The 27713-nt window shown below is 37.7% G+C and overlaps 1 protein-coding gene and 2 pseudogenes across 2 annotated transcripts in view; 1 reads left to right on the top strand and 2 right to left on the bottom strand.

The window, feature by feature from the left end:
• CHCHD3 (coiled-coil-helix-coiled-coil-helix domain containing 3) overlaps nt 1-27713 on the bottom strand; it is a 266380-nt gene that overhangs the window by 162802 nt on the left and 75865 nt on the right. For both annotated transcript variants that reach the window (XM_028106350.2, XM_028106349.2), the window contains exon 4: nt 4797-4914. In XM_028106350.2, the coding sequence (XP_027962151.1) occupies nt 4797-4914 (118 nt within the window). The remainder of the gene's footprint in view (nt 1-4796; nt 4915-27713) is intronic.
• LOC114211700 (large ribosomal subunit protein eL18 pseudogene) lies at nt 22935-23502 on the top strand (annotated as a pseudogene).
• On the bottom strand, nt 23831-24433 carry LOC114211698 (large ribosomal subunit protein eL18 pseudogene; annotated as a pseudogene).

The following is a 27713-nucleotide window of genomic DNA, read 5'->3' on the forward strand; positions in this document are numbered from 1 at the left end:
CAAAAGTGAGAATTCTCACAAGAATATAAGCGCCATGGCTCTATAAGAGAGTTAGCCCTTCTCAACATATTAAATATATCAGTCTCCCACATTATACTGTGAATTTCTTTCCTTCTTTCTTTCTTTCTTTGAGAAAGAGAGAGAGAGCAGGGGGAGGGGCGGAGGAAGAGGAAGGGAGAGAATCTCAAGCAGACTCCACAGTGAGCGCAGAGCCCAAAGCAGGGCTTGATCTCAGGACCCTGAGATCACGACGCAAGCTGAAACCAAGAGTTGGGCGCTTAACTGACTGAATTTCTTAAGGACAAAAGTTTGTCTTTTTCATTTATATATCCTTGCTATCCAGCCCAGTGCTTCTCATACAGTAAGCACTCACTAAAACATTGTCCAATGGGTGAAGGGAACTATTTCACAATAAAATGTATAAATATTTAAATATTTCCTTAAGTAAATGCAGGTTCTTTTAAAGTTGAGGTTAAAAAAGAAAAAAGAGGGACGCCTGGGTGGCTCAGTCAGTTAAGCATCTGCCTTCGGCTCAGGTCATGATCCCAGGGTCCTGGGATCAAGTCCCGCATTGGGCTCCTTGCTCAGCGGGGAGCCTGCTTCTCTTTCTGCCTGCCCCTCCCCCTGCTTGTGCTCTCGCGTGCGCGTGCTCTCTCTGACAAATAAATAAAATATTTTTAAAAATTTTAAAAAAGGAAAAAGAAAATACAACAGTTCTGTGGTGATAACAAAAAATGACTAATGTCAAATCAGCAAAATTTAATTAAGACAAAAGAAGAGTAAATCAAAATTTTAATCAGCATTTTAAAAAGAAATCAAATGCAATTGCAAAGTTAAAAAAGACACAACTCCCAACTCTTTAATTTTTTTTAAATCTAATGACACAGCAAATGTTAGATTTATATGTACGAGATCTTAAAGATTCACAGAATGTCAAGTTGCACGAACTTTACAGGTTGCCTGGTGCTGTCCTTTTAGGTAATCCTCATTCCTCATGGGAGTGCTTTCCTGTTCCTAGGAAGCATTCCGTTAAAGTGAATTCCATTTAGCATTTCCATGTAGGTAAGATTATCAGTGAACTGCCTCTCTGGGACTTCTGGGCAAAATCAGCGGGCTAAAATTATCATTCCAGTGAGTGAGAAGTGGGGTGAGGGGCTGCTTTGGTCTTCTCAAATATAGAGCAGCACTTACAGCTTCTCTAGCTAAAGCAATTCTTCCTAAGGGGAAAGTCCGATCTGATTCTATTTTAAAACTTCAGCAACAGGACTCCCATGACTTTGCCCTTCAAAGAGCCTCTGTAAAGCTAGCTGCTACAACTGTGAGAAGAGAAGCCTGGACTCCCATGCGCGGAGAAAGCAATCTAAATGTCAACTGTTAGTGGGCGGAGGAAAATGGGGACTGGGGAGGAGTTAGTTTTATTTCACAATACCAATATCACATCAGTTTTGTTTCTTTTTTCCTAGTTCTCCTGAAAGAGAGCTTTCCAATTCCTTCCAACGTGTGAACCCCAACCTCTACTCTCTTACAGGCTGCGACATTTGGGTTCTAAATAAAGAGGAACAAATCAATGTCTGACCATCACTCAAAATAGTCCCACATATTAGGGATAAGAACGGCAGCAGAGAGGGCCCAGCCTCACAGCAGAAACATGCTGATGTTCTCAGGGTGACTCTTACATGAATCATGGGTTCTGGGGATGCCCGCTTCCCCAGCTTAGGATCAAGGGGCTGAGGGACAACATTAGACTTAAATCACAGTCCACACCACATGTTTTATAAGGTGGGAGGATGTAGAATCTGGAAACCTGGACTGTACATGAAAGGGGGAAGAGAAAGAATGAACATTTATACCCTCTAAATATTACACGTGCAGGGATGCTTATTTCCTTAGTTTTTCCTAATCTTTAATTATGGCAAAATACACAAACCATAAAATTTGCCATCTTAACCATTTAGAAGTGAAAAGTTCAGGAAAAGTACATTAACACTGTTATACAACCAATCTCCAGAACTGTTTTCATCTTGCAAAACTGAAACTCCAAACCCGTTAAAAAGTGCTCCATTTCTCCCTCCCCACAGCCCAGGGCAACCACCCTTCCGCATTCTGTCTCTACAGATCTGACTACTCTAGATACTTCGCCTAAGTGGAATCCTACAGTATGTCTTTTTGTGACTAGATTATTTCACTTACCATGTCTTCAAGGTTCATCGATGTGGTAGCATGTGTCAGAATTTCCTTCCTTTTTAAGGCTGAATAATGTTCCATTGTAAGTATATAGCACATTTTGCTTATGCATTCATCTGCTGATAAACACTTGGGTTGCTTCCACCTTTTGGCTATTGTGAATTATGCTGCTATGAACATGGGCATACAAATAACTCTTTGAGACTCTGCTTTCAAATCTTTTGGATAAACACCCAGAAGTGGGATAGCTGAATCATATGGTAATTCTATTTTTAGTTTTTTTGAGAAACCACCATAATGGCTTCCATAGTGGCTGTGCCATTTTATATTCCCACTAACTACATCCTTGCCAATACTTGTTATTGTCTGTTTTTCTGATAGTAGCCATACTAATGATTATGAGGTGGTTCCTTAGTAATTTTTATATTTTCTATACTATCCCTGCATTATCTTATTAGGAGAAAATTCAGTGAAATACATTCAATCATTCAAAGTGATCATGCAAACATATTTATTAATAGAAAAAGATCTTTACCCTATAGTCTAATTTTCTTTTAATATGCAAGGTATTGTAAGAGTTATATGAGACTATGTATATATCACCTATGTTTGGGGAAATACATATAAACATATTAATATAAATGTTTTATACAGACTTAGTGGGATGTGGAAAGGAATATAAAAATAATAAACCAGAATGTTAACAGTAATTATCTCTGGATAGTGGTAACTTAAGTGATCTTAATATTTTTTCTATTTACTTTCTGATTTTTACCCAATGAATATGCATGCCTTCTATAACAAATAATAACAATATAGGGGGTTAACCTTGTAAATAAGTTGGGAATCATCAGGTACCTAAATTACTGTGGGCAGCCATGGTGATTTGGCCATGAACTACCACTCAAATGTCTAAGAACACTCAAGCCAAGACAGATCAACTATAATCCCATTGTATAAATTCTTTTATTCCCTAAGTGCTACAAGGGCTCTATTTGGCTAATACGATAGGGGCTAAAATCTGGAAGATACTGTAATTTGCCATCTATATCCTATAGCCCCAGAATCAAGACAGAAGAGACCTTCAAAACAGTCTCTGGATGTTTCTTTCTTGATCCATCACTTCTGTTCTGGCTTCACTGTCTACCCATTCAGCCTGGACCCTGGATTAGTCTTTGGAGAAATGGATTCACTACACACAGGCTTCCTTTTACTTTCTCTAATGGCACATGACCTCTCCAAGAAAGGACCAAGGGAAAAAAAATACGAGAGAATACAAATTGACCCTTTTCTTATCAATTTTTAAACAATTCTCAATTGCCTGCTGAGCTAGGGACATCACCCTCAGTCCTCCATTCAAAGTTCTCCACTATATAGTCTCATTTTAGCTCTCCACTGAGTTCCCAACTACACTCCAATGAACACTAAAGGTTCTGAGAAGTTACGAAGTTACACGTGGGTTTCTAGAAGGCTGAAGTAGGAGGTAAGCAGTCAGGACCCCAGGCTTCAACCAGAGCAGCCCCAATTTTACCTAACAATGGAAAATCGTTTGAGAAGTTATGATGCACAAACAAAACAGAACCTAATTCAGCCATTAAAAACTACATTTCAGAAGAACACTCGCTGATATAAGAAAATGTTCATGGGGCACCTGGGTGGCTCAGTCGTTAACCGTCTGCCTTCGGGTCAGGTCATGATCCCAGGGTCCTGGGATCAAGCCCCACATCGGGCTCCATGCTCCGCGGGAAGCCTGCTTCTCCCTCTCCCACTCCCCCTGCTTGTGTTCCTGCTCTCACTGTGTCTCTCTCTGTCATATGAATAAATAAAATCCTTAAAAAAAAAAAAAAAGAAAATGTTCATGATGTTAAATGCTATCTGCAGTATTGTCCAAATTCTTATATATTCTCACATATACAAATTCTTATATATTCTAAGTACGTAATAGACCTAGGAATAAACATTTTCGAGAGGAAAAACGTCCCAATGTAAATCATGGTTATGTAAGAATGACAGATTTGTGGGTGCCTTTAAATTTTCTCCCTTCTATTAATAATCATTTTTAAACATGTTTATGTAATCTTTGCTTTTAACTTTTTTTAAATAGCTCTTTAAAAAAATAGGATTCCCTTTCTTTAAAAAGATTGTTCCTGAAAGCCTTTGCTCTGCATTTTTCCCTTTCTAAAGCACAGAAAGTGATTGATCAAACCTTACTCACCTTTGCCAGAGACTTCCCAGACTAACACCTGGTGCTTGCAGGCAGAGAGAGAAACCGGATAGGCTGCCTGTCCCAGAGGTTTCAAATACAATGAAATCAAAATCAAGGGGGGGCGGGGAGAGCAAACAAGCAATATCCTTTCAGGCAAGGTGCATATGCCACTGTCTCCCCGTTGATCTTTACTAATAATTCTCAAGTTACCTGCCTTAAAAAGTCCTTCACGGTTAATATCAGCAAACTGTCAACAACTTGTAAAAGGCGAAAACCAAGAAAATCTAAGCAAAGAGAAAGAACATGCATTTTGTCAATACTAAAAGCTGGCAAGGAGTGCTTAGCTTTTCCCAAACATCAGAGATCTCCTTGTAGATGACATTTCTACTAAATCTTTAGTGCTCACCAGGTGCTTTGCCTTGGCTCGTTCTTCTTCACTTGATATCCTCTCTCGAAGAATAGCTCTGGTTAACTGCTCATTAGCAAAGGCCCTCTCTCGGTCCAGTTCTTTGCCTTGCTTTAGTCTAAAAAGACAAGAAAGGACTAACTTAGAAAAAATTATTTTATTGATTATTATTTAATGAAAAACATAAATAAGAAGAGAAATGGCCGAAATCACCTTGACCTACAATTTATTAATAGCGGGTATGTTTTCTAGTAAGTCCCCATGCAACCTCTACCCAAGCATTTAAAATAACAGAATTCAAATCCCTGAAAAGTTATTGTTAGGACTGCTAAACTAGTTTTGCAAAGTTCTTCTTATGTAAAATTGAAATGTGCCCACCTAAAAATTCCATCCCTGGTGCCTCCGTTTGTCCTCTGGCTATACAAACAGTAAGTCTAATTAACAAGCCATCTACAAGACGAATATTTGAAAGTAACCATCAACTTCCCCTCAAAACTGACTCATTCAACTGTTTGTTGAATACACACCAGCTGCTGGGTGAGGCACCGATGACACAGTGCTGAACAAGAAGGACGGGTCCCTGTCCTCATGGATCTTATATTACAGCAAGGAACTAAAAACATAATTAAGATGTCTTCCCTCCAGATGAATTACTCCCATTTTCCAACAATCCTCATATGCAAAAATGGCCAGACCTTTGAACAGCAGAGATCCTCACTTCTGGAATGACTCCAATTTGTCCCTTAGCCCCAGACCAAATGTAACACTGTGGACATAGTCTAGGCAAAACAAGACAGTAGAACTTCACCTCCAAGATCTGTACACAATACTAATTCTTTTAATGAAGCATCCGACAGCATTGGGTTTATCAGTAACCTCATCACACAATTACATCATATTAAGTTACAATCCACTAAAACCCTTCACTATGCATGAAAAAGATAAATTACTTTGGCACCGATTTTCACCATAATGCCTGGAACATAAAGGCATTCAGTAATCACTGAATGAGAGTACATTTTAGTCTAATCTTATGGACAAAGATTTTCTGATTGCCTTTTCATCTCTTGAGAGAATAACCCCTCTATACCATCATATCCCCAAAGGTATAAGCGATGCTTTAAAAAGAAAAGGTAAAATTGTTATGTTGGTATAAGTGAAATTCTGAGTGAAATCTACTTTGTAAGTGGGAATGATGAGCACCAAATTGAATTCAATACTAGTCTATCAAATTTTAGTTTTAAAAAGATTCTTGAAAAGAACTAAAGAAAATAAAACCTTGTTACTAATTTTAAATTGCCACATCATCCGGATACTCTGAAATTCTCAGAAATCAATTACAACCAAATTTCATTATAATCAATTATAATTAAAAATATAATCAGAGGAGTGCCTGGGTGGCTCAGTCCGTTGAGCATCTGACTCTCACGTCATAATCTCATGGGTCCTAGGATCGAGTCCTGAGTTGGGCTCCCCGGTCAGAGGGGGTCTGCTTCAAGATTCTCCCCCTCTGCTCCTCCCTGCATTCTCTCTCAAAAAAATAAATCTTTATATATATAATCAGAAATTACCTTGTAAAATATATTCCTAAAAAACTGAATCTGTGTTTTATGTCTTGAATAAAGATGAGTAACAGAAAAATACTAAAACCTACACTTTGAAATTCTCTAATGCAAAAGTAACCTCTAGAAGCTTTTCCTTAAGCAGTAAGTATAATTACACTTACACAAACCAAATTTCTCCATATTATTTCACAGTAAGTTCAGCAGCATCAATGCTATCAATACAGTAACTCAGTGGACGTGCATTATCATAAAAGAACACTGATAATTAGAATTCTCGTCATTTCTGTAGAGCAGCAATTCTAAAAGTATACATAAATCAGCAGCAGCATCCGTGGGAAACTTTTAGAAATGCAAACACTCGGACACCACCCACATCTACTGAATTAGAAACTGTGGGGGTAGTGCCCCATAAACTGCCTTTTAATAAGCCCTCCAGGTGATGCTAATGCATACTAAAATGAGAGCCACAGCCCTCAGTTAGCAAAATATACTTCTACCCACGTAAATCCTGGAGATCTATAAAAGGAGAGTAACAACAAAAATGAAGTGGTCCACATAAGGATAGTGTGCAGGTAACTGCTGAGGTTACTATATCAGATCACAAAACGGTGCAGTTAAAGCATTTTACTAGCATATCACCTGCAAGTAAAAGGTATTACCTAGGTTACAAGTCAGGTGGAAACTAAAATAAAATAATAAAAATTACTATCATGCATAGATCACCTACTATATGCCAAGCACTGTGCTGGGGACTTTATATACAGATATACAACACTATTATAAAAATCACATTATTAGTTCATCAACATAAAATGAATGCTATACAACTAGATTTTCTCATATCTACCACATGTGGTATATCATATTTTAAAGTATTGTTTATCTAATAATAACTACCTATGTTTTCTAATTTAGTTTACTTGCATATGATATCAATTTTAATTACAAATGGAGTTAAAGGGGCTCAACTTTAGAAGTTTTGGCAAGTTAATGAAAAAGAAGCAAAAACTTGAGCACAAAAGCCTTCAGTGTTGTAATAAAAATAAAAATTATCAGTTTGTAATAGCTGGTACAGATGCATAAACTTTGGAGCTGGGAGTCCTGGGTCCAAATCAAGGTTCTAGCACATACTAGCTGAGTCAATACTTGAGTTAATCTCCCTGGGTCTTGTTATTCTGACTAAAATGAACCAGTATAATACCTACCTTACAGGGTTCTATATACACAAAGCACTTAGCATAAAGCACTCAACACTGTTAGGTGAAGTAGTAGTAATAACAACAGTACCCACTGTGGGGTCAGGAATACAGAAAAAGCGGTAGTTTTCTGAAAAGAAGAAGAAAATCTCCAAGGTCACTAAATACACCATGACTATATATGCTTTGTCTTCTCCATCTTTTTTTCCAAGTTTTCACCAATAAGAAGCTCTACTTTATTTTTATTACCTTCATGGACTTCCAAAATCAAATATTGACAATGACCTGCAGCCCTATCCCTTCGTATGCTCCTTCGTTTCTTTCCCACTTGCCTAAATATATATATACACACACACGCACATATATACACACATATATACCCTTACATATATATGTGCGTGTGTGTGTGTGTGTATGTATGTGGTGGGTAATAAATTTTTATTACCTATTAGCAACTTAGCTGTGCAACCTAACAAACCTGTTTTCTCAGCTTTAAAATATGATGGTTGAACTACGTAATTTTAAAGTCCCTTGCAGGTAAAAGTTTTACAAACAACATACATTAAATACATTATTCTCCATCCCATAAAAACTCTTGAGAAAGTTGGTGGCAGAAGATAAATGAAACAAGTCTATCTCCAAATTTTATCATTTTCACTCAGTGGGCACTTACATTTCCAGTCTCATCCTTGGACTTTCCCACTACTTGACAAAAACTATGAACTAGGTAAGAACAAAAGGGACCACAAATTCATTCAAGATATAATTACGGGGTGCCAGACATTATTCTGATTACTGAAAACAAAATGGTGAGCCCAAGAGACAGTCCCTATCCTCATGAAGCTTAAACTCTGATGTACTTTTTTTTTTTTTAAGTGAGGTTGCTCTGAAACTATATGGATGGGAGCCAGTATCTGAATTGAAATCTAAAGGATATTAACTGAGCAACCTAGGGAAGGCGAATGTATTTTAGGGCAGACATCAGTCGGGTCCAGAGGTACTGAGAAAGGCTTTTCTTTAGAGCTCTGTGGCTGAGAGACCTAGAGCCACTGAGGGAACATTGTTAACACACATATACACACACAAACACACACACACAATTATCAATAAAAATTAGGACAAGGCTTGGAAGGGTTCCTGAAGCTTAACACTGCCTTTGCAATTTTAGGGAAAAAAATTTTTAGAAGTTGTGCTTCCTTTCATATTATTCTGGAGGGCAGAGTTTCAGATAGATGGTAGCACTAAATGAAGTTTCCTTTTTACTTCAGAAGTAGAAACAACAGATGAAAAATTTCTAAACTGTTGTATTCCTAATTTCCCCAAATCTCTCCTCCACAAAATTCATTTACAGCAATTCATTTCTTCTAATTAAGTTTCCTCTTTCACTGATCCATTTAGATTACTTTCCAAATGCTTTGCAAAGAAAAACTGCTCCCGATTCTCAGAATTCTCAGAAGCTCCCAATTCTTTTCAGAGCTTCCTCTCCAGGGCCCATGCTTTGATTATTCCATTGAGCTATTCTACTCAATGGCCATCTATGAAAGGTAAGATGGCTGTAAGATCATCTCATTTTTCTCTTACTTTGAGCCAAATGAGATGACCCAGCTTTCTGGGCCTGAGCGCTACTGGCCCAATGGTGGAGCCACGTATTAGAGCTGGGTTGTTTTGTAAACACTCCGCAAGGCAAGCAAGTGAAGTGCTCATTGACAATAGAAGGCAGCCTTTACTTCTTTGAAGGTCCCTGTTAGGTGAAAAGGAGGCATGAGATAGTCTTTGATTATTAACTCGGGTTTCCAAAGCTTTAAGAATTATCTCGAAATAAAACTAAACAAACCCAGTATCTTGGAGAATACATTCCCTTTTTTATTTATTGGCATTCCCCACTTATTATTTCAGATCTCCTGGTCTAATATTATTCTACATTAAGCCCCTGATTTAAGTTTCATTTAAATCTCCTTCTTTTAAATACATATCTCTCCTCATTTAAATTCTCTAGAGTTTTAAGCAAAGAAGTAGGAGTTTAGTGTAAACTTTTCTTATTTGCATTAAGTAATTGGATAGCTTGCCTAAGCTTAATGAAACAAATACCAGGCAGCTCTGCCCTTATACCTCAAGCCCTAGCAACTTAGCTGTTTTTCTCCGTATATTCTCAATCAGGTGAGAGATTTAACATACACCAGCAAAATGAATTTCTAAAAACCAGCCAAATCTCCTATAATGAATATTATTACAACATGTCCTTTTAAATGGGAAAAAAAAAACCCTCATATACATTCAGCTTTCATAGATATCTAAAATCCAGTCCTACATGTTTCCGTTTCTGTATAAAAACCAGCCAGTATTATTTTATTCCAAAGAACCTAAAGATTTCAAGAAAGTGGGAAGGGCATTTAAAGAGAGCTTTAGCTATGCATTTTTTATGTAGTCAACCTCATTATCCTCCATGAAGGAGGCACTACTATCCCCGCTCTTTCACTGGAGAAAGACTGAGACGTGCAAAAGCACATGGGAGACATAAAATGACCTGATCTGATTTCCAAAGCTCTGCTTCTTAAACCTCCTAAAGAGTGAACCCCGCTAACAGGAATTAGATTCCATTACATTGCTCACCTTTGTGGTCATGTAAGGACAGTCTGTAAATCCGATATTATTCATAATTATTTTTTTTAAAGCTCATTTTTTATTTGTTTCCACTATATCAAGTCAGAGTTTGCCAAAGTCAAAATTATTACCAGCCCTTTCCCAAAAGTGGTTTGGCTTTCAGGTGCCCTGTTTCTCTGAACCTGGACACTGCTCATGTAGCCATTCACAAACACTCAGATTTATCTTCACGCAGGTTGACACAGAAGTAATTCTATACAATTCTAGCTTAGAAAATTACTTTATAATTTAATGTACAAGGCCATTATAATATTACTGAGGAAAGATGACAAGAACCTCAGATAATGGGTGAGAATAAATGGGAAATGAAGATTGTTAGAGATAAAGTGATTTGATGAAATGATTTATTTACAACTGAATTGTGACCGTTTTACACAGACAATATCTGCAAAGTATTGCAATGCACTTAGAAAGACTGTTTCAAACACTGGAAGAGAAAAATTAGTGACTACAACCTCAAAGGTCAATTCTAATGCTAATGATGAATTTTATTTTAATGCATCATACTTTGTCAGAACATGCTGAACCAGCATTCAAAATACTGTTTACTATTCACTTTTTAAACAGAAAAGCTGAGCTGGGTAATTCAACAAACTATTAGACTATTAAAAATAATGATAGAACAAGTATACAACTTTTTATTAGTAAGACTTTATAAAAATAAAAGTACACAGCAAGCTTAATACTTCTCAAATTATTTCAAATACTGGAAGGAATGTTTGTGCATTGAAGTTCCAAAATTCACACATAAAGATGAAGGTACATTAATATAGCCACATTACAGTCATGTATAATAGCTATGTGCTATATGTAACAATTATATGTATCTATATGTAATATCTCTATGTACAAGAGACAAAGAGTCAGTATTTAATAATGCTGACCTTTGGGCCAGGCACAGGTCTAGGCGCTTGTCAGGTGTAACTCACAACAACGCTATGGAATCGACTATTATATTTTGTATTAGGAAGTGGAGACAGAGAGAAGTTATGTAAAACCAAAGCATATGTAAGTTAAATAGCGCCTGGCTCTTGGCAGGCATTCAATAAATATTTTTGGAAGAATGAATACAGAGTATGAGTGTAGTTTAATATTACAGAACATAGGAATTCTTTATATAATGGTAATTTAGCAATAAATGGCACTGTCTTGGAAAACTGAAGGACTGCAATCTAGAAAACCATATAGTCAATCAGTATTATTTAACCAGCATTATGACCTGGCTCTGAATATAACTGAGAGGACATATATTTTTGTCATCTATATTTCTACATAAATATCATTTAAAGTGACATTTAATTTAACAATCAAGGTTTCCTTCCTTTGCACAAAAACATTTTTTAAAAAGTGATTTTAGCTTACATTCAAATTTAGTCATAGTCTGGACATTTTCCTGCATAGCTTCAAAATGATGCTGGAGGGAAAATTCAGCCCGTAACTGGAAGCCCACAACTTTTACCGGGGATTACCCACAGCCATAACCCTAACCGGGCTTCATCTGCCCACCCCCACCCCCAGATGACGGCCTCTCACCGCGTATCACCTGCTACTTTGTACCTAGAATCCCTATTTCAGTTCTCACTTAGGGAAGAAGTTCTACCTGTCCTAATTTTCTGATACCATTTTCTTACCAAATACAGTCTCCTACTGCAGTGGAAAATACATTTATATGTGAAAAGAATTCTGATTTTTTTTTAAAGAATTCTGATTTTATTCTCAAGTTAATGTCACCATATCCATGGCTCATGCACCTCCCTGTCCCTTGGAAATTCACAATTAAACTCCCTAGGAGGAACTTACAGGACACCCTGAAGCACCTCTGCCTTCCCTCTCCTAGAAGGACCTACAGCCGCTTCTTTATCTAGTTTAAGCTGAATATGTAGAGGCATCTTAAACCATAATAATCAAATTTTTATTTTAAAGAATACATCAATAATCACAATATTCAAAATACAACTGGACAATGGTCAGAGTAGGGAGGTAGAGACACCATTAAATTGTGGGTATCAGTAAGGCTTGAAAATCAACTGTTTCATAGGAGGAGGAGGAGGAAATGACCTTGCATGACCTGTTACGAGTGGAGAAAGTATCTATAGCTCTGTTACTTGTTTAGAAAGTTGTTACTTGTCTAGAAAGTATCTACACCCCGCCCCCCCAACATTCCTTTTGAGGGTACTGCAGATGTTTATGTACTAAGGTGCTGGAGGAGGATAACCACAGAGTCGGCTGAGGAGACAAATGCAGGCATCGCTGGAGCAAATCCCCCTCATCAGCCCATACGGGACAGAGCTTGAGCCGGGGACATGTGACAATGTGAGCTGGCTTCCTCCTGAAGACCTCCCTGCTTCAGTGACCTAAGATACAGGGGGAGGCTCTTGTAAAGAGGGCTCAGCTATGAAAAACTGACAGCATCTCCCTATCCTTAAGTATACGAAACAGGCATCAAGTCCTTTACAGTGATTTGCATTTATGCTTCTTCTTCATAAAAGCACACCTTAGTAGGACACACTTTTTTGAAATTATGTCCTTGTCAAGTTGGTGAGTCTGGGGAAACTTTTGGCCACAGAGAGAGACATTACCATTCTCCATTCTAAGACTTGCAGAGGAAAAAGAATCAATACTTATTTTCTATTGTAAATAACTTTCAAGCTTGAACCAAACTGCAACCTCTCACCCTCCACCGGCATTATGCTTCTGGAATGTACAGATATACACACCACCTAACTCAATCCATCTCTTTTATGGGAGATGCTTTAATGTTAGAGCTTAGCGGATTCCTTCATCAAGCCCAGAGTAAATATTTTTAAGGAAAGAATGATTACACAAAGTCCTTTATTTTTCTCTTTCAAATCAAGTAGTCTTCAAATTTCGAACTGGTTTTGATTCATATACCAAGCTGCTAATTTGACTGACACATAAAGGTTAATGAGTGTTGTTTTTGTAAGCTGTGCTTCTTATCCTTATATAATCGCGTTTCTTTATTCTGGTTAGTCCTCATAACCCTGAATTGTACCTTTTCTCATACTTTGTTTGTTTGGTATAGTTTTGCCAACCCATTAATTTTTAACAACCTTCATTTATTAAGGTTAAAACAGATTAAGTTTACGTCATATACTACATAGCTCCTGGGTGGGTGGGTGTGTCTGTGTGTGAACATAATCTGGCAGCCTTGATCTTTAAATGGACAATGTGGCAAGCCACAATTATTAAGAGTATAATAACAATACACTGACCTTTATTTCTTCCATTTTATATTATGTTTACTATTAATTTTACTTTGTTGTTATCTTTTTTCCCCCTTCCTTATTTTCCAAGTTATATCAAGTTAATATATATTCTCCTCCCCTCTCAAAAAATCTACAATGTATTTTTCTATGCCACTAGTGGTCATTCACTTCCCCTCACAGACACATATTCCCCCTGCTATTGTTTAAAAACACAATTCCTACTATTTTCTCAACCATTACCTTATGCAAACTCAGTAAGATGAAATCATTTGAATACACTGACTTCTCCCCACAGCCCAACTCTTAGCTAAGAGTTCGGTGCTATCAAATTAACACAATTCTTGGGTTTTCTCTTCAAGGATTTCTCCCCAATTTCAAGAATCCATATGAATAGTACCTTTATTAGACATTCCTGTCTACCATTCAGGCACACAGCAAAGACCGCTGCTCATGGGTGCTTCCTCTCCTCTCCACCTTTCCCTATATTGAGATCTGTTGTAATGAATTTGTAATTTGGTTAGAATTCTCTTTTTAAATATGCTCCTAAGATGGTCTATTACATCAGATATTTCTCAATGACTCTCAGCTTCACACCCCTCTTCTATCCTCTGCTTTTGTGACGTGAGAGCTGGGAGTCTTGAAACCACACTTCTGCTCCACAGTTGGGTCCCCCTTGGGCTCTGTCAATAAAGGGTGCCGGAGGGAGACTGCAAGGCTGGTGATAGTAAAAAAGGCACTCACCTGTTTGGTGTCTATACTCTTCAGCATCACTCAGGCCTCACTATTTAATCCAGTTTGCCCAAACTTGTAAAATCAACCTCACTGCACCCCACTCTGGAGACGCCAGCCCTACCTACCAGGATGCTCCTCAAAATTTGAGTCCCAGACACACTGGCCTCTCCTCCAAGCTCAGAGATAGACAGCAGGGACACCAGCCAGGAGGCACCGCCTCCTCTGAGTCTGAACAGCAGTCCACAAAACCCCTCCTGCAGGTTCAATGTTTTATCAACTGCCACTGCTTCCCACCAGAGCTACCTCTGGGGTACCTGCTAGTTGCACTATCCGATACAGTCAGTAAGAGCCACAGAAATGTTGCTATTGCAAACTGAGATGTGCTGTCAGTATAAAGGACACACTTGGTTTTTTAATACTTAATATGAAAACAAGAAGGTGGTATATATTGTTAATAAATTCAATGTTAAAATGATGATATTTTGCGGGCACCTGGGTGGCTCAGTCGTTAAGCATTTGCCTTCGGCTCAGGTCATGATCCCAGAGTCCTGGGATCGAGCCCCGCATAGGGCTCCCTACTCCACGGGAAGCCTGCTTCTCCCTCTCCCGCTCCCCCTGCTTGTGTTCCCTCTCTCGCTGTGTCTCTCTCTGTCAAACAAATAAATAAAATCTTTAAAAAAATGATGATATTTTGGATATATTGGGGGAAATAATATATCTTAGAATTATTTTCACCTACTTCTTTGTACTTTTTTTGACCTGATTACTAGACCAATTTTAATTAACAGAAATATAACATGAGCCATCTATGTAAACAGCACGGCCTTAGGGCTCTTCTGTGTTGTGGGTTTTTTTCCTGCCTTTTCAGCTCTTAAATACTTCATTAACAATTCTTATGTTAAATTCTCTCTGTATAAGCAACTGATGAGTTTTGTCTCCTCAATGGATTCTGGCTGCTAGCCAGAATAATATTTCCAGAATAATAAATTCTCAAAATCCTCGCATGCCCACAGGTCCTTTTTTCACCTGACAGGTAAATGAGAGCTCAATACAGAATTCAGGAGTTTCAGCCTTTTTTTTCTCAGGAATGCCAAGAGTCATTCCACCTTCTAGCTTACAGGTTGGCGGAAGAAAAACCTAAACCAGACTGATCCCATTTCCTTTATAAATTAGTGGTTCCTTCTGTCAGGAAGCTTACAGGATTTTCTCTTTATCCCTAGAGTTGAAAAATTTTAGCATCTATGAGTCGGTGTGCATCTGCTCTCATCAACCCTCCCAAACAGGGAGGCCCTTCAATGTGCAGACTCGAGCCTGTCCAGCTCAGAGAAATGTTTCATACCATTTAATTCCATTGCTCTTCTATCTCTTCCATTTATCTCCATCTACAGTTTAGTCCCTTTCATCAATTAAACATGCATGGAGTTATCTTCCCCATCCTTCAAATACCTATAAAATCAAGATGCACCTTAAAATCAACGTTATCTTACAATCAAGTGGCAATAGTTGTCAATGCCACAAACAGCAAAAGCACCATTGAAATATTCCAACAGTTCTTGCTGGAAGGACCTTCTCTGAGTGCTCCTCTCATCTGTCTTTCTGTTTGGCTGCAGTGTCCAGCAAGTGCCTTCTTTTCATCTGCCCACTCACCAGGGCATAGGCCCAGCTGCTGGGCTGTGTTCAGCAGACGTACCTGTTCCAAGGTGGGAGACTAGGCAGTCTCCGCCCTGGGGCCCAGTGGTAGATCACCAGCTGAGAAGTTTTCAGCACCCTGTCAAGGGAACCAGGAAAAAGTCTCTCTGTTTCCATCTCTCTCCCAGTCCAGTTGACAGGGACATAGAAACCAAAAAGTTCTCTGAGAAGCATTCTCAGACTGATGGGGGCCAATTCTGGTGATCCTTGCGTTCTGCCAAACCTAGCCCACTGGCTCACACCCATCCATCACATGCTCTTCTAAAGAGCGGCAGCTGGGAATGAGACTGAAATTGAAATAGGACAGTGAAGATGCTTTAGATGCTTTCAAGGCTCCAACTCCCTAAAATCCTCTCCACTTTTAACATTTCTCTTGTATTTTTATTCTTTTTTAACGCTAAAGGGTTTGTTAAAGCATTTTAGGGCAGAGTTAACTAATTAAAAGTGCTGGATGAAACAATCCAGGACACTGTAAATTAATTCTTATGGAAATAATCTCCCTATATCGCCTTTTCACTATAAGCTGCATTTTCCTAAAAAGAAACCTTGGGGTATAACACAGCTTCCCTGTACTATAAACACTATGAAGTCTTCATACATATAATGTGTATATATATACATATATATATGTAATATATGCATGGTGAAAACTATTAACACCTACACAATCAAATAAGAGCAATTTCACATAAGGACAGAACAGCATGGCCCAGTTTTGCAGCTAATACTGATCAAGCATAATTGAAGGACAAGTCTTAGGGAATCAAGGAATAGATAGAATGCCTATATCGCAGAGCACTGCTTTAATTAAATATTGCACAGTACTAAGTTCAAGATTAAATTCCATGGCAAGCACCTATGCTATAATCCTGGTGAAATGCGCAACCAATTGCCGCAAAGGTCAGCCTGAGAGAAGAGTGACATCCTCTTTGGAAAGCTGAAGAGTCTAATGAAGTTGTATATGAAACAGAAAGACAACTCCCCCACCCTCCACCAAAGGAGCATATGCTGCAAGACCAGTTCTGTTCTCAAAAAAACTAATGGAAATCCACCACAACAAAAGGATAAACAGCCTCTTAAGAATCAAATTTTACATCATTGAGCACAGCCACAACTGTTATTATTAGCTGGTTAAACACAGGCCTTAGAAAAGAATATTCATCAGTCTCACATGTGAATAAAGATGGCCCTATATTTTTCACCTCAACTGCTCTGTAACCTCAAAAGAAATATCAAGAGCTGAAGGCGCCGTGTCCCTTAGACCAAGCTCATCTTTCTGTTACAAGTCACCTGGGCCTGCACAGCGAGTACAACAGACGTCAGCACCCACACTGCTGGCTCCACACTGTGTTCTCCCTAGATAACAGCAACCAATTTGCATGGCTCTCTGACACTATTCATCAGTTACAAACTCATTCTTGGGCAGATGTTTTATTTCTAGCATTCCCTATGAAATCATGCTAAAGAAAAAACAAATTCTAATAAAAACGCATTGATCTGAAAGCCACACTAAACAGTATACTGGATTTCATCTAATTTTCACCTTTAAACAGAACATGAGAGAGCAGAAAGGTGTATCACCAAGAGCCAAAAATGTGAAATTCTGTATGACTTTACCTACTCTCATTCTAGGGTTCATGTTCATTCCCTTGCTTGATATTTTCCATCTCTGACCCTCAAAAGTAAAATCACAGACATACTTTAAGAAGTAAGAATTATTAACCATTCAGAATTCACATCAAAGATAACAATGGAAGAAACAAATGGAGCCGCCTGAAATGAAAATGCATTAAAAATTACTTTTTTTTTTTTTTCTTTTTGCAAATTCAATCTGTGGACCCTAGTGTAGGAACAAGGAATCAACCTCCAGGAGACAGAACAGGACATCCAGGCCTTGCTGGTAAGGAGTCTACCAGAACACAATTCCAATTCAGTCTAACAAAAGGCATTCAGACCCATGTGGTCCTTTCACTCTCTAGTCCATTTCATTTGTTATTTTGAATACTGAAGATTTTCACATACAATTTATGCCATTTAAATGAAAAAATATGCATAATATTCAACTAATATTATAATAGCTACCATTTAGGGAGCACCTCCTTGTGCCAGGTATTTTAACAGGTGTTTTACATACATTATTTCATTTAATTCTCACAAAAATCCCACAGAGTAGTAGTTATTCACCTTTCAGATCTAAAGAAACCGAAGCAGAGAGAAATTAAATGCATTGCTCAAAATCACATAAGAAAGGACGTGGTAAGATTTCTATTCTAGATTTCTGACTCTAAAAACCATGTGCTCGTCACTATACCACATGATCTTGGTTGTGGGAACCAAAATGCTTAAAGCCCCCCAAAGTAAAATGTCCAGTGTTCCAATTCAATTACATTAACATACACATCTAGTCTTTCTTCCCTCCCCTGACAAAGCCCTCCATCTTCTGTCATTTGGCCATAATGCAACTGCAAAAGCAAACACAGGCAGTTATATTATATGGCAACAAGTGGCTAACAGATGATTCAGAATTGCTTCCACTTTCTCCCCCCACTCACAGACACCCGAGATTGAGAAATCCTGCTATAGCACTATTCCAAAGGTAGAATCTGTATATAAAGTGATATTAAGTGAGGAAGCATAAACTAAAGATTACAGCCACGTTGATTAGGACTACAAAATACTGTGTATACGTTGATTATGACTACAAAATACTATGTATAACAGAACACAGAAATTCAGAGGCCTCCGTTAGGTCTTTCTCTCTTCAGAGCTACCAAGACTGCAAAGGTAATACATTAACATTTCAGTTAACATAAATAGCTACGCGGTCCCTCAAATTTAGTAGTTATACTGGTGGTGATCCTCCCAAACCCCTTCACTGATCTGCAACATAAGGGAGAAAAGGAACTGCATCGTTGCAGTGAGAACGAGTGTGCTCATCAGGCTTTTGAGCCTAACCATTTACTCCCGGGCAGCCTATCCAGAAGAAAAACACTGTGGGTGGTAATCAAAGCAAGGGGAAGGAATTGCAAGACTAACTACAGTTAAAAACATCCTGGGCATACTGCCTACGTGTTATACACAAATGTTTAATAACGTAAAAATTTCAAAATGATTAGGTAAACCACATCTACTTATACAAATAAAACTGTATTTCCACGATGTTAACAACCATTTCTAAATTTCGGCTTATATTATTGGCCTGAGGAACTAAGGCTTTTTAATTATGCAATATTAGTCACTGACATAGTGCTCCAATCCCACGCAGCACGAACCATGTTAGCTAAACTAACAAAATGAATAATTTAACTCTCAGCCAGCAGGAATTCACTATGCCACCTTCATTATTTACTTCACAATACCCATTTCTATCCTTTTTCAAATAACAGCTGTAGGTGTTCAAGATGAGCCCATGGGCTACTTACAAGGTTTCTGATCCACATATCACAGGAAAATTAATTCATCCCCCCGTTTAAAAATATTTAAGTAATCAAGAATGTTTTAAAATCAACCTACACTCTCTTACTGAGCTCCCTCATTAAATTCTAACCCATTAAATGTCAATAACCCTAACGTACAATATAATCAATGTAATCGTACTTCAGATAAAGCTTATAAAATGAGGTGTTGCCACTGCACAAAAAAACAATGTATCTCATCAATTGTGTATTTTCACACCTTTTACTACTTGGCTTTTCCTTATTGCACCAGAAAAAGGATTTCTTTTCTTTTCTTTTCTTTTCTTTTAAGAAGGAACCATTTTAAACACAAAAATGCCTCTATCATTTTCCTTCATGGGAAGAATTTTATGGCTTCTCACTGTAACTAACAGGGTTGTGAAAAGCAGCAAGAAACCAGATGCGTTCACAGCAATCCAGAACAAATTTGGTCACAGAAACCAAGGCTTGAACTTGATCACTCTCTTACACTCTGCCGAATATCAAAAGTGTCCCAGTTACTCCACAGTTCACAGGAGGCCTATCTAGCTTCGATTCTGCAGTGACGATAGCCTTCTTGGAGATTTGAAAAACGGTCCCTGAATTAGATGCTCCAGTTTTATAAGCAGCTAGAATTGTACTAACTCATATTCAAGTCCTAGTTAGAATAATTTTAAAGATAAATAAATACTGTCAAGGAAGAAAAATTTCAGGGAGAACTATAAATTTCATTAAGATATATAGCAGATGTTACGTGGAAGATGAATATTCATTCCATCTGGCTCCCACTGCCATCCATTTTATCTTTACAGTGATTTCCAAATATCCCAACTCAAAATGCTTACATTGTACAAAAATTCAACTGCAACACGTTTGTGGTGCAAACAGTTTGTCACTTTTTTGCTTAGTTCAACATGACTAAGTTTGTTAATATATTTTGACAGACTTGTATAACATCCTAAAATGTTTTGAACAACGCAGTTTAGGCCGCAATGCAATATTAATGAGTGAATAATGTTCTTGAATATAAGGTTTAATATTTAATGATTCAGAGTGCTGCCTGGATTTGATGCAGGAGAAAAATGTGGTTTGGAATCACTGCATTTATCAGGGGACCTGAGAAAAAGACTACAGACTCCAGGCAAACCTTTAACCTAAACTTTGAGCTGGGGTCTCAGGTGTGAAATTGATGCTTCACCAACTGAATTTCTAGCGCTTATCAGTATTCACAACATCACACCGTTTATTAAGTGTCATTCATCAGAATTTTTAAATTACTAGGAGCTCACATCTGTGCCAAGAGGTGGAAAAAGGAGGGTTATCGTAAAGGTAACACTGGGGAGTCCACATTCAAATACATTTAAGAATCAAATCTGCCAATTGCATCAACATGTCAATTTGATTATTCCTCTTTTTAAAAATGTGTGAAACTATAAAGTATTAACTTTAGATCAAATAACCTATCTCCTTATCTTCTATAAAGGTTAAGTGCCTAATCCAAGGTTCACACAGTGAAGTTGGTTCAATGTGTCAATCGAATGCACACATTATTGGACTTATTTGCAAACAATCCTATGTCTTAAAACTAATATATGAAGAGCAACAAGAACAAGATTTATCTAAATGAGTGAAGTAATACCCAAAACCACGGAACTGTGAACAAAGGACTGTAAAGTACTAACTGGAATGTTAATATTATTGTGCTTTTAAAATAAAACACTATTCAAAGGATGAAAATAAGGCCCAGTTTCCAATATTCATCTGCATTCACAGTTCCTAACAGCCATGTCAATAATCACTAAAACATCAGAATTAGAACATCTGACTTTAAAACTCTACTCTGCCATACTGAATTTATCAATATAACCTCTCTGAGCTGGTGGTTTTTCTCATAAGAAGTTGGAAATAGTAACACCTTATGTCAAATGCTTGTTGTAGAATCAAATTAAATAACACTGTTAAGCACTAGGTCATACTCAAAGCATTACACCAATGTGAGTAAACACAGAAAAATCTATGTAACATTTACTGAGCAACTACAATGAACCAGAAAGGGTCTGTACAAAACCCCTCACTTGGATTATCACTGTGGTTGTTAGAATAAAAAGAGCAGACAATGGCAATTTCTATGCTGCTTCATTTAGCTTCTAGAAAAAAAGGGAGAAAATAAACAAAAAATAACAGGAGAATGGAGGGAAAAAGAGACAAGAAGCACAAAATGGCAGATAATTCTAAATATATTAGTCATCATAGTATGTATAATTTGGACTGAACTTGCTAGTTAAGTCACAGATTGATAGACTGGATTATAAAAATCCACCTACATACTGTTTATAGGAGATACAGCAAAATCATTAAAATACAGAAAGACTGAAAATAAAAAGATGGAAAAAATGTAATTAGTGAACACTTGCCAAAAGAAAGCTGGTGCAGCTATACTAATATTGACAAAATAGACTTTAAGTTAAAGAGTGTCATTAGGGATAAAGATGACTACATGATGACAACAAAAGATTCAATTAAATAGGAATAGATATAATGTTCAACCCGTATGCATTTAGTAACATAGCCTCAAACTACATAAAGCAAAAACTGTCAGAAATACAGACAAAACTGACAAATCCACTATCACAGATTTAACACAGCTCTTAAAAAAAACTAGTGGATGAAACAGTATAAAAGAGAAAAACATAGTAAGATTATAGATTTGAACACAATTTTTATCTAATGTACATGTATAGAACCCTACACCCAACAGTTAGGAGAATGCATATTCTTTTCAACCATACAATGAAAAGTTACATATATTGACCATAAAAAAGCAGCAGAATAAACACAAATAAATATATGGGTGAAATATTTTCTAACATCTGTATTTCCATTAATGTCATTTTTTGATAGTTTACAAAGTACCTTTTCAATTTGGAAAAAAGAAAAATTATCAAGTGATAATGCTCTACTAGTCAACTTGATATAACATGTTTTAATCATTAAAGTATTTATTGAACATTTATTATGTGCTTCGAATAGTGTACCAAAAAAAAAAAAAACAAAAAGAGAACGGTATACAAAACATTATGTTAAAAAAAATCAGTGACTCTACTATCAACTACAGTATCATTCCTTCATTTATATCATAACATTTATATAATGCTATTAATTCTATTCCATTTTTACCAGATCAGCAATTATATCAACAATTATTTCAAAATGAGATAAACAGAAACAAAACTGCCTTAAAATGTCTACTGCAGAAAACCTGTAGTTTGCCAATGACAGGTAATAGTCTTCATTCACTATAAAATCTTAATTACCACCATAATCAGTGAGAGTCAATTTTTTTTCTGTTAAACCATTTAAAAGAACTGATGCTACAAATTCAATGAAAATTAATTAATTCCTCCTAAGCACTGGTCCTGATGCTCCTGCAGGTAATGATGGTGTCTCTTTAAGGGAACATAGATTCAGTAATTAGACTTCCCTCAAGTGTGAATAACTGAGACAAAAAGGCCAATAGATATTCACTTGGCACTTTTTACCCACCTTAATCCAAAAATCTATATTAATATACAGTAGCTTTTATGAATATTCTCTTTTAAAAAGTACTTAAGAGGGCTGAACAAGAGGCGCCATCATGGGAGTCAACATCCGCCACAACAAGAACTGAAAGGTTGGGCGCAAGGAGCCCAAGAGCCAGGACATCTACCTGAGACTGTTGGTCAAGCTGTACAGGTTTCTGGCCAGACGAACCAACTCTACCTTTAACCAAGTCGTGTTGAAGAGGTTGTTCATGAGTCGCACCAACCGGCCACCTCTGTCCCTTTCCCGGATGATCCGGAAGATGAAGCTACCTGGCCGGGAAAACAAAACAGCTGTGGTTGTAGGGACCATAACCGACAACGTGCGTGTCCAGGAGGTGCCCCAACTGAAGGTGTGCGCGCTGCGTGTGAGCAGCCGTGCCCGGAGCCGCATCCTCAAGGCTGGAGGCAAGATCCTCACCTTCGACCAGTTGGCCCTAGACTCCCCCAAGGGCTGTGGCACCGTCTTGCTCTCTGGTCCACGCAAGGGCCGAGAGGTGCACAGGCATTTCGGCAAGGCGCCGGCAACCCCACCCAGCCACACCAAACCCTACGTGAGATCCAAGGGCCGGAAGTTCGAGCACACCAGAGGCCGCACGGGCCAGCCGCGGCTACAAAAACTAACCCCAGATCCTCCCTTGTTATTAAAGATTTTGAATGCTAAAACAAAACAAAACAAAAAAACAAAACAAAAAAAAGTACTTAAGAGCAGCACAGTATGCTTAGAAAAATGGCAGGAAGAACACACAAGAAATTGTTAATGATGGTTACCACTGGGGAAAGAGAAGGGGTACTGACTGGGCTTTTTTTTCAATTTTGTGATGTTGCCATTTTTATGCAAATGAATTATTTAAATAACCTTAGAGCACTGACTGAAAGAAATAGAATTAAAGTTACAAATGTAATTTAAATTTTTCTTTTTTTTTTTCAGCATTCAAAATCTTTAATAACAAGGCAGGATCTGGGGTTAGTTTTTGTAGCCTCGGCTGGCCCTGTGGCCTCTGGCACGCTCGAACTTCCGGCCCTTGGATCTCACGTAGGGATTGGTGTGGCTGTGCGGGGTTCCCGGAGCCCTTGCAGAAATGCCTGTACACCTCTCGGCCCTTGCGGGGGCCAGAGAACAAGACGGTGCCACAGCCCTTGGGGGAGTCTAGGGCCAACTGGTCGAAGGTGAGGATCTTGCCTCCAGCTCTGAGGATGCGGCTCCGGGCACGGCTGCTCACACGCAGCGCGCACACCTTCAGTTTGGGCACCTCCTGGACACGCACGTCGTCGGTTATTGTTCCTACAACCACAGCTGTTTTGTTTTCCCGGCCAGGCAGCTTCATCTTCCGAATCATCCGGGAAAGGGACAGAGGTGGCCGGTTGGTGCGACTCATGAACAACCTCTTCAACACGACTTGGTTAAAGGTAGAGCTGGTTCGTCTGGCCAGAAACCTGTACAGATTGACCAACAGTCTCAGGTAGATGTCCTGGCTCTTGGGCTCCTTGCGCCGAACCTTTCGGTCCTTGTTGCGGCGGATGTCGACTCCCATGATGGCGCCTCCTGCTAAGCCAGGTCTGGAAAGCTGTAATTTAAATTTTTCTAAAAGCCACACTAAAAAGGTAAAAAGAGCCAAGTCAAATTAATTTGAACGATGTATTTTATTTAGCTGAATACATTCAAAATAATTATTTCCACAAATAATCAATACAATTAAAGAGATATTTTTATAAATTAAAGAGCTGGTTTATATTCTTTTTTTCACACCGAGTCTTTGAAATCTGTATTTTATACTTAAAGCAGATCTCAGTTCAGACTAACCACCCTTCAAGTACTTAATAATTACTTGTGGCCGTAAGACAACACTGGGCTACATTAAGTCTCTCAAAGGTGTATCTATGTATAAGTTAGGTATTTTTCTTCCTAGTATTTCAAAGCAATAAGGAGGTGTCTATTAAAACCTCTCTCTCATCAGTTCTCAGCTCATGGCATACTACTGTTTCACTACTCTCTCTAAATAAAATCTTAAAAAAAAAAAAGTGAAGGCACTAATGCATAAGAATCAACCGTTTAGCATCATTATCAATTTTAACACTTAAATTAACTAAAAGGATTATTTTTTCAAGCTAAAAGTTGATTATTTTTCAACCACTTGTTAATCCGATAAGAAAAAAAAAATGCCCTATCTCATTTCTCCCACTTAGCACTTTTGGAACTAAGCATGGCATAACCCTTGAAGAAACATAATCAATGGCTCATGCACAAGAGAATAAGTTCATCTAGCTTCACTGAGCTTGTTTTTCTTGCACTTTCACCAACAGAGAGATTTTCTACACTGCTTAGAAATGATGAAGGCAAGAGGAAATGAGAAAGGGCACATGCAGAAGAGAGCAGGTAGGTTTTTCCCTCTATACAACTAGGGACTAATTCTCTGAAATGCACGGATGGATGGGTGGATGGACAAGACAGACAATCACATACATGGAACATGTACTATGATTCCGTGTGTGTCACTGTGCTATTCTAAGAACTTTACATGGAATGTCCCACTTAGGGACATGTCCTCAAAGTAGCCCTGAAAATATCCTAATGTGGGTGTTATTACTGTCCTCCATCTTACATAGGAGGAAACTGACCCCTAAAGAAGTTAAGCAATTTGCTATGTGGTCTCTGAACTAGTAACCCATAAAGTTGGAATTCAAACCCAAGCAGTCTGACCTCTGAGGCCACACTCTTAACCATCACACTCTTCAAAGAGACAAAACTTCTCTGTAAAAAATAAGCATTTTGTATGGAAAGTTTAATGTCCCAATGTCCTGGGACCAAGTCCCGAATCGGGTTCTCCACTCAAAGGTGAGTGTGCTTCTCTCCCTCTCCCTCTGTGATCTCTCTCACTTTCATTCTCTGTCAAATAAATAAATAAGATCTTTAAAAAAAAAAACAAACAAGCTTATCAGATAGGTAGTCTTACTAACCTCATTGCACAACTAAGGGAACTGAGAAGGTAAGTCAGCTACTCAAGATCACAGATTACTAAAAGGCAAAGCTAAAAGTCAAATCAGATCTCCGTCTGGTAACCTTCAGCCCATCCCTGCCCCTCCCATATTGTAGGTGAATTTATAATTACTATAATGAAAGAAATCCATGTAATTAGGCTTTCCTACAACTAAAATAATTTTATTTGTGGTACTTAACAGTTCAAAAAGAGCAGAGATAACCTGCATGGAGGTAAGTACTACCAAAAAAGACCACTCATTACAAAACTATTAGAGGCTATATCACTGCTTCGATTTCTAATTCACTTTTAGCTTGCTTTAATACAATTAACTCAGAATGGGAGTACTATTTAAATAGGGACACATTTTCAAATTTTTCCTTTTCAAATATCTATAGAACCCTTATTAAAACTACTCTTCCATTTAATGTCACACAACAATAACGCCTCCTGAAATCTTCATATACAATATACTCATATGGGCCGTAAATGTTACAATGATATTAACTTACCATTCATTTAAGTAGAAATTAAACAAGAATAAAAATGAAAATAACTGACATTATTATACAGTTTCATTACAGATTCCAGGGTAAAATAAAATGGCTTAGTCATTGAAAAATAAAACTTGTATTTGAATGTCTAGGAGATGCTAAATATATATATTTATATATTTACATTATGTATTTTATGTATATAAATATATGTACATTAATATATCTTATAAATGAGCATATATATAGCATTTTATATATATATATATATATGCATGGAAATGGGGTGGAAAGATGTAAGTAACCAATGAAGTTGATTAGGATATTTGAAAAAATAAATACCAAAAGTATTAAAGATCTATGTATTAAAATTAATCAAGATGAACCTCAGAAAACTGTTTGTCAGGTAATATAAATGTTTCAAAGACAACGTGCAGCATGATTTGTTTCCAGAAGACTGCTAGAACTTGAAACTCCCACTATTGCCAAATTTCCTTAAGACCCATGTTCATAGGGCTAAAGAAGTACAGAATTGGCAAACATGCTCTTAAAAATACCTGGAGACCTGTATGCTTTAAAAATGGGCTTCAAATGGTAAATTAACCTCTCTGGGTTCAGGTCAGTTCTATGGGAAGACAAGATAAATCACTACTTTTTTAAAGCAAAGTTTAAAATAACAAATAAAACAACTGAGCTTTTATTTTAAACTGTGTAAAGCACATAAAACTGGCTAAATATCTCACATGACTCAAAAATGTGATAATCAAAGAAATGATAGTTCCATCACTGTCCATCATATGTGACAGTGAAAAAGTACTATGTGACTGTAAAGACCGATTTTACTTCCTTCCTTACTGTGACAATGCACTACCATTTATAGTTAGTTGTCAAGTTCAAATTTAGAGAGTCTTCTGTTTTATACTTGCGGAGGCTCAGAGCTTCAACTCAAGATCTTGCCCATATTAATTTGCCACCTTTGAGTGGCTACCCTTTGGCTCATTTGTTTTACTACTACCAACATACCTGCTTAGATTAAAAACAAATACGGACATATGACATCATCTTTACAAATCAATAAATCTTGACCCTAACCCTTAAGGTTTTCAAGCCATAATCATTGGAAAGTCCTGATAAAAATAACTTCCATTAGAAAATCAACACTTAAGGGGTGCCTGGGTGGCTCGGTTGGTTAAGCGACTGCCTTCAGCTCAGGTCATGATCCCAGGGTCCTAGGATAGAGCCCATCAGGGGAGTCTGCTTCTCCCTCTCCCTTTGCCCCTCCCCCTGCTCGTGCTCTCTCTCTCAAATAAGTAAAATCTTAAAAAAGAAAAGAAAATCAACACTTAAAATTTTAAACCTGAAA

Source organism: Eumetopias jubatus, unplaced genomic scaffold, assembly GCF_037043125.1.
Source record: "Eumetopias jubatus isolate StellerSeaLion01/CBP00866 unplaced genomic scaffold, mEumJub1_p1.0 scaffold_14, whole genome shotgun sequence".
NCBI lineage: Eukaryota > Metazoa > Chordata > Mammalia > Carnivora > Otariidae > Eumetopias > Eumetopias jubatus.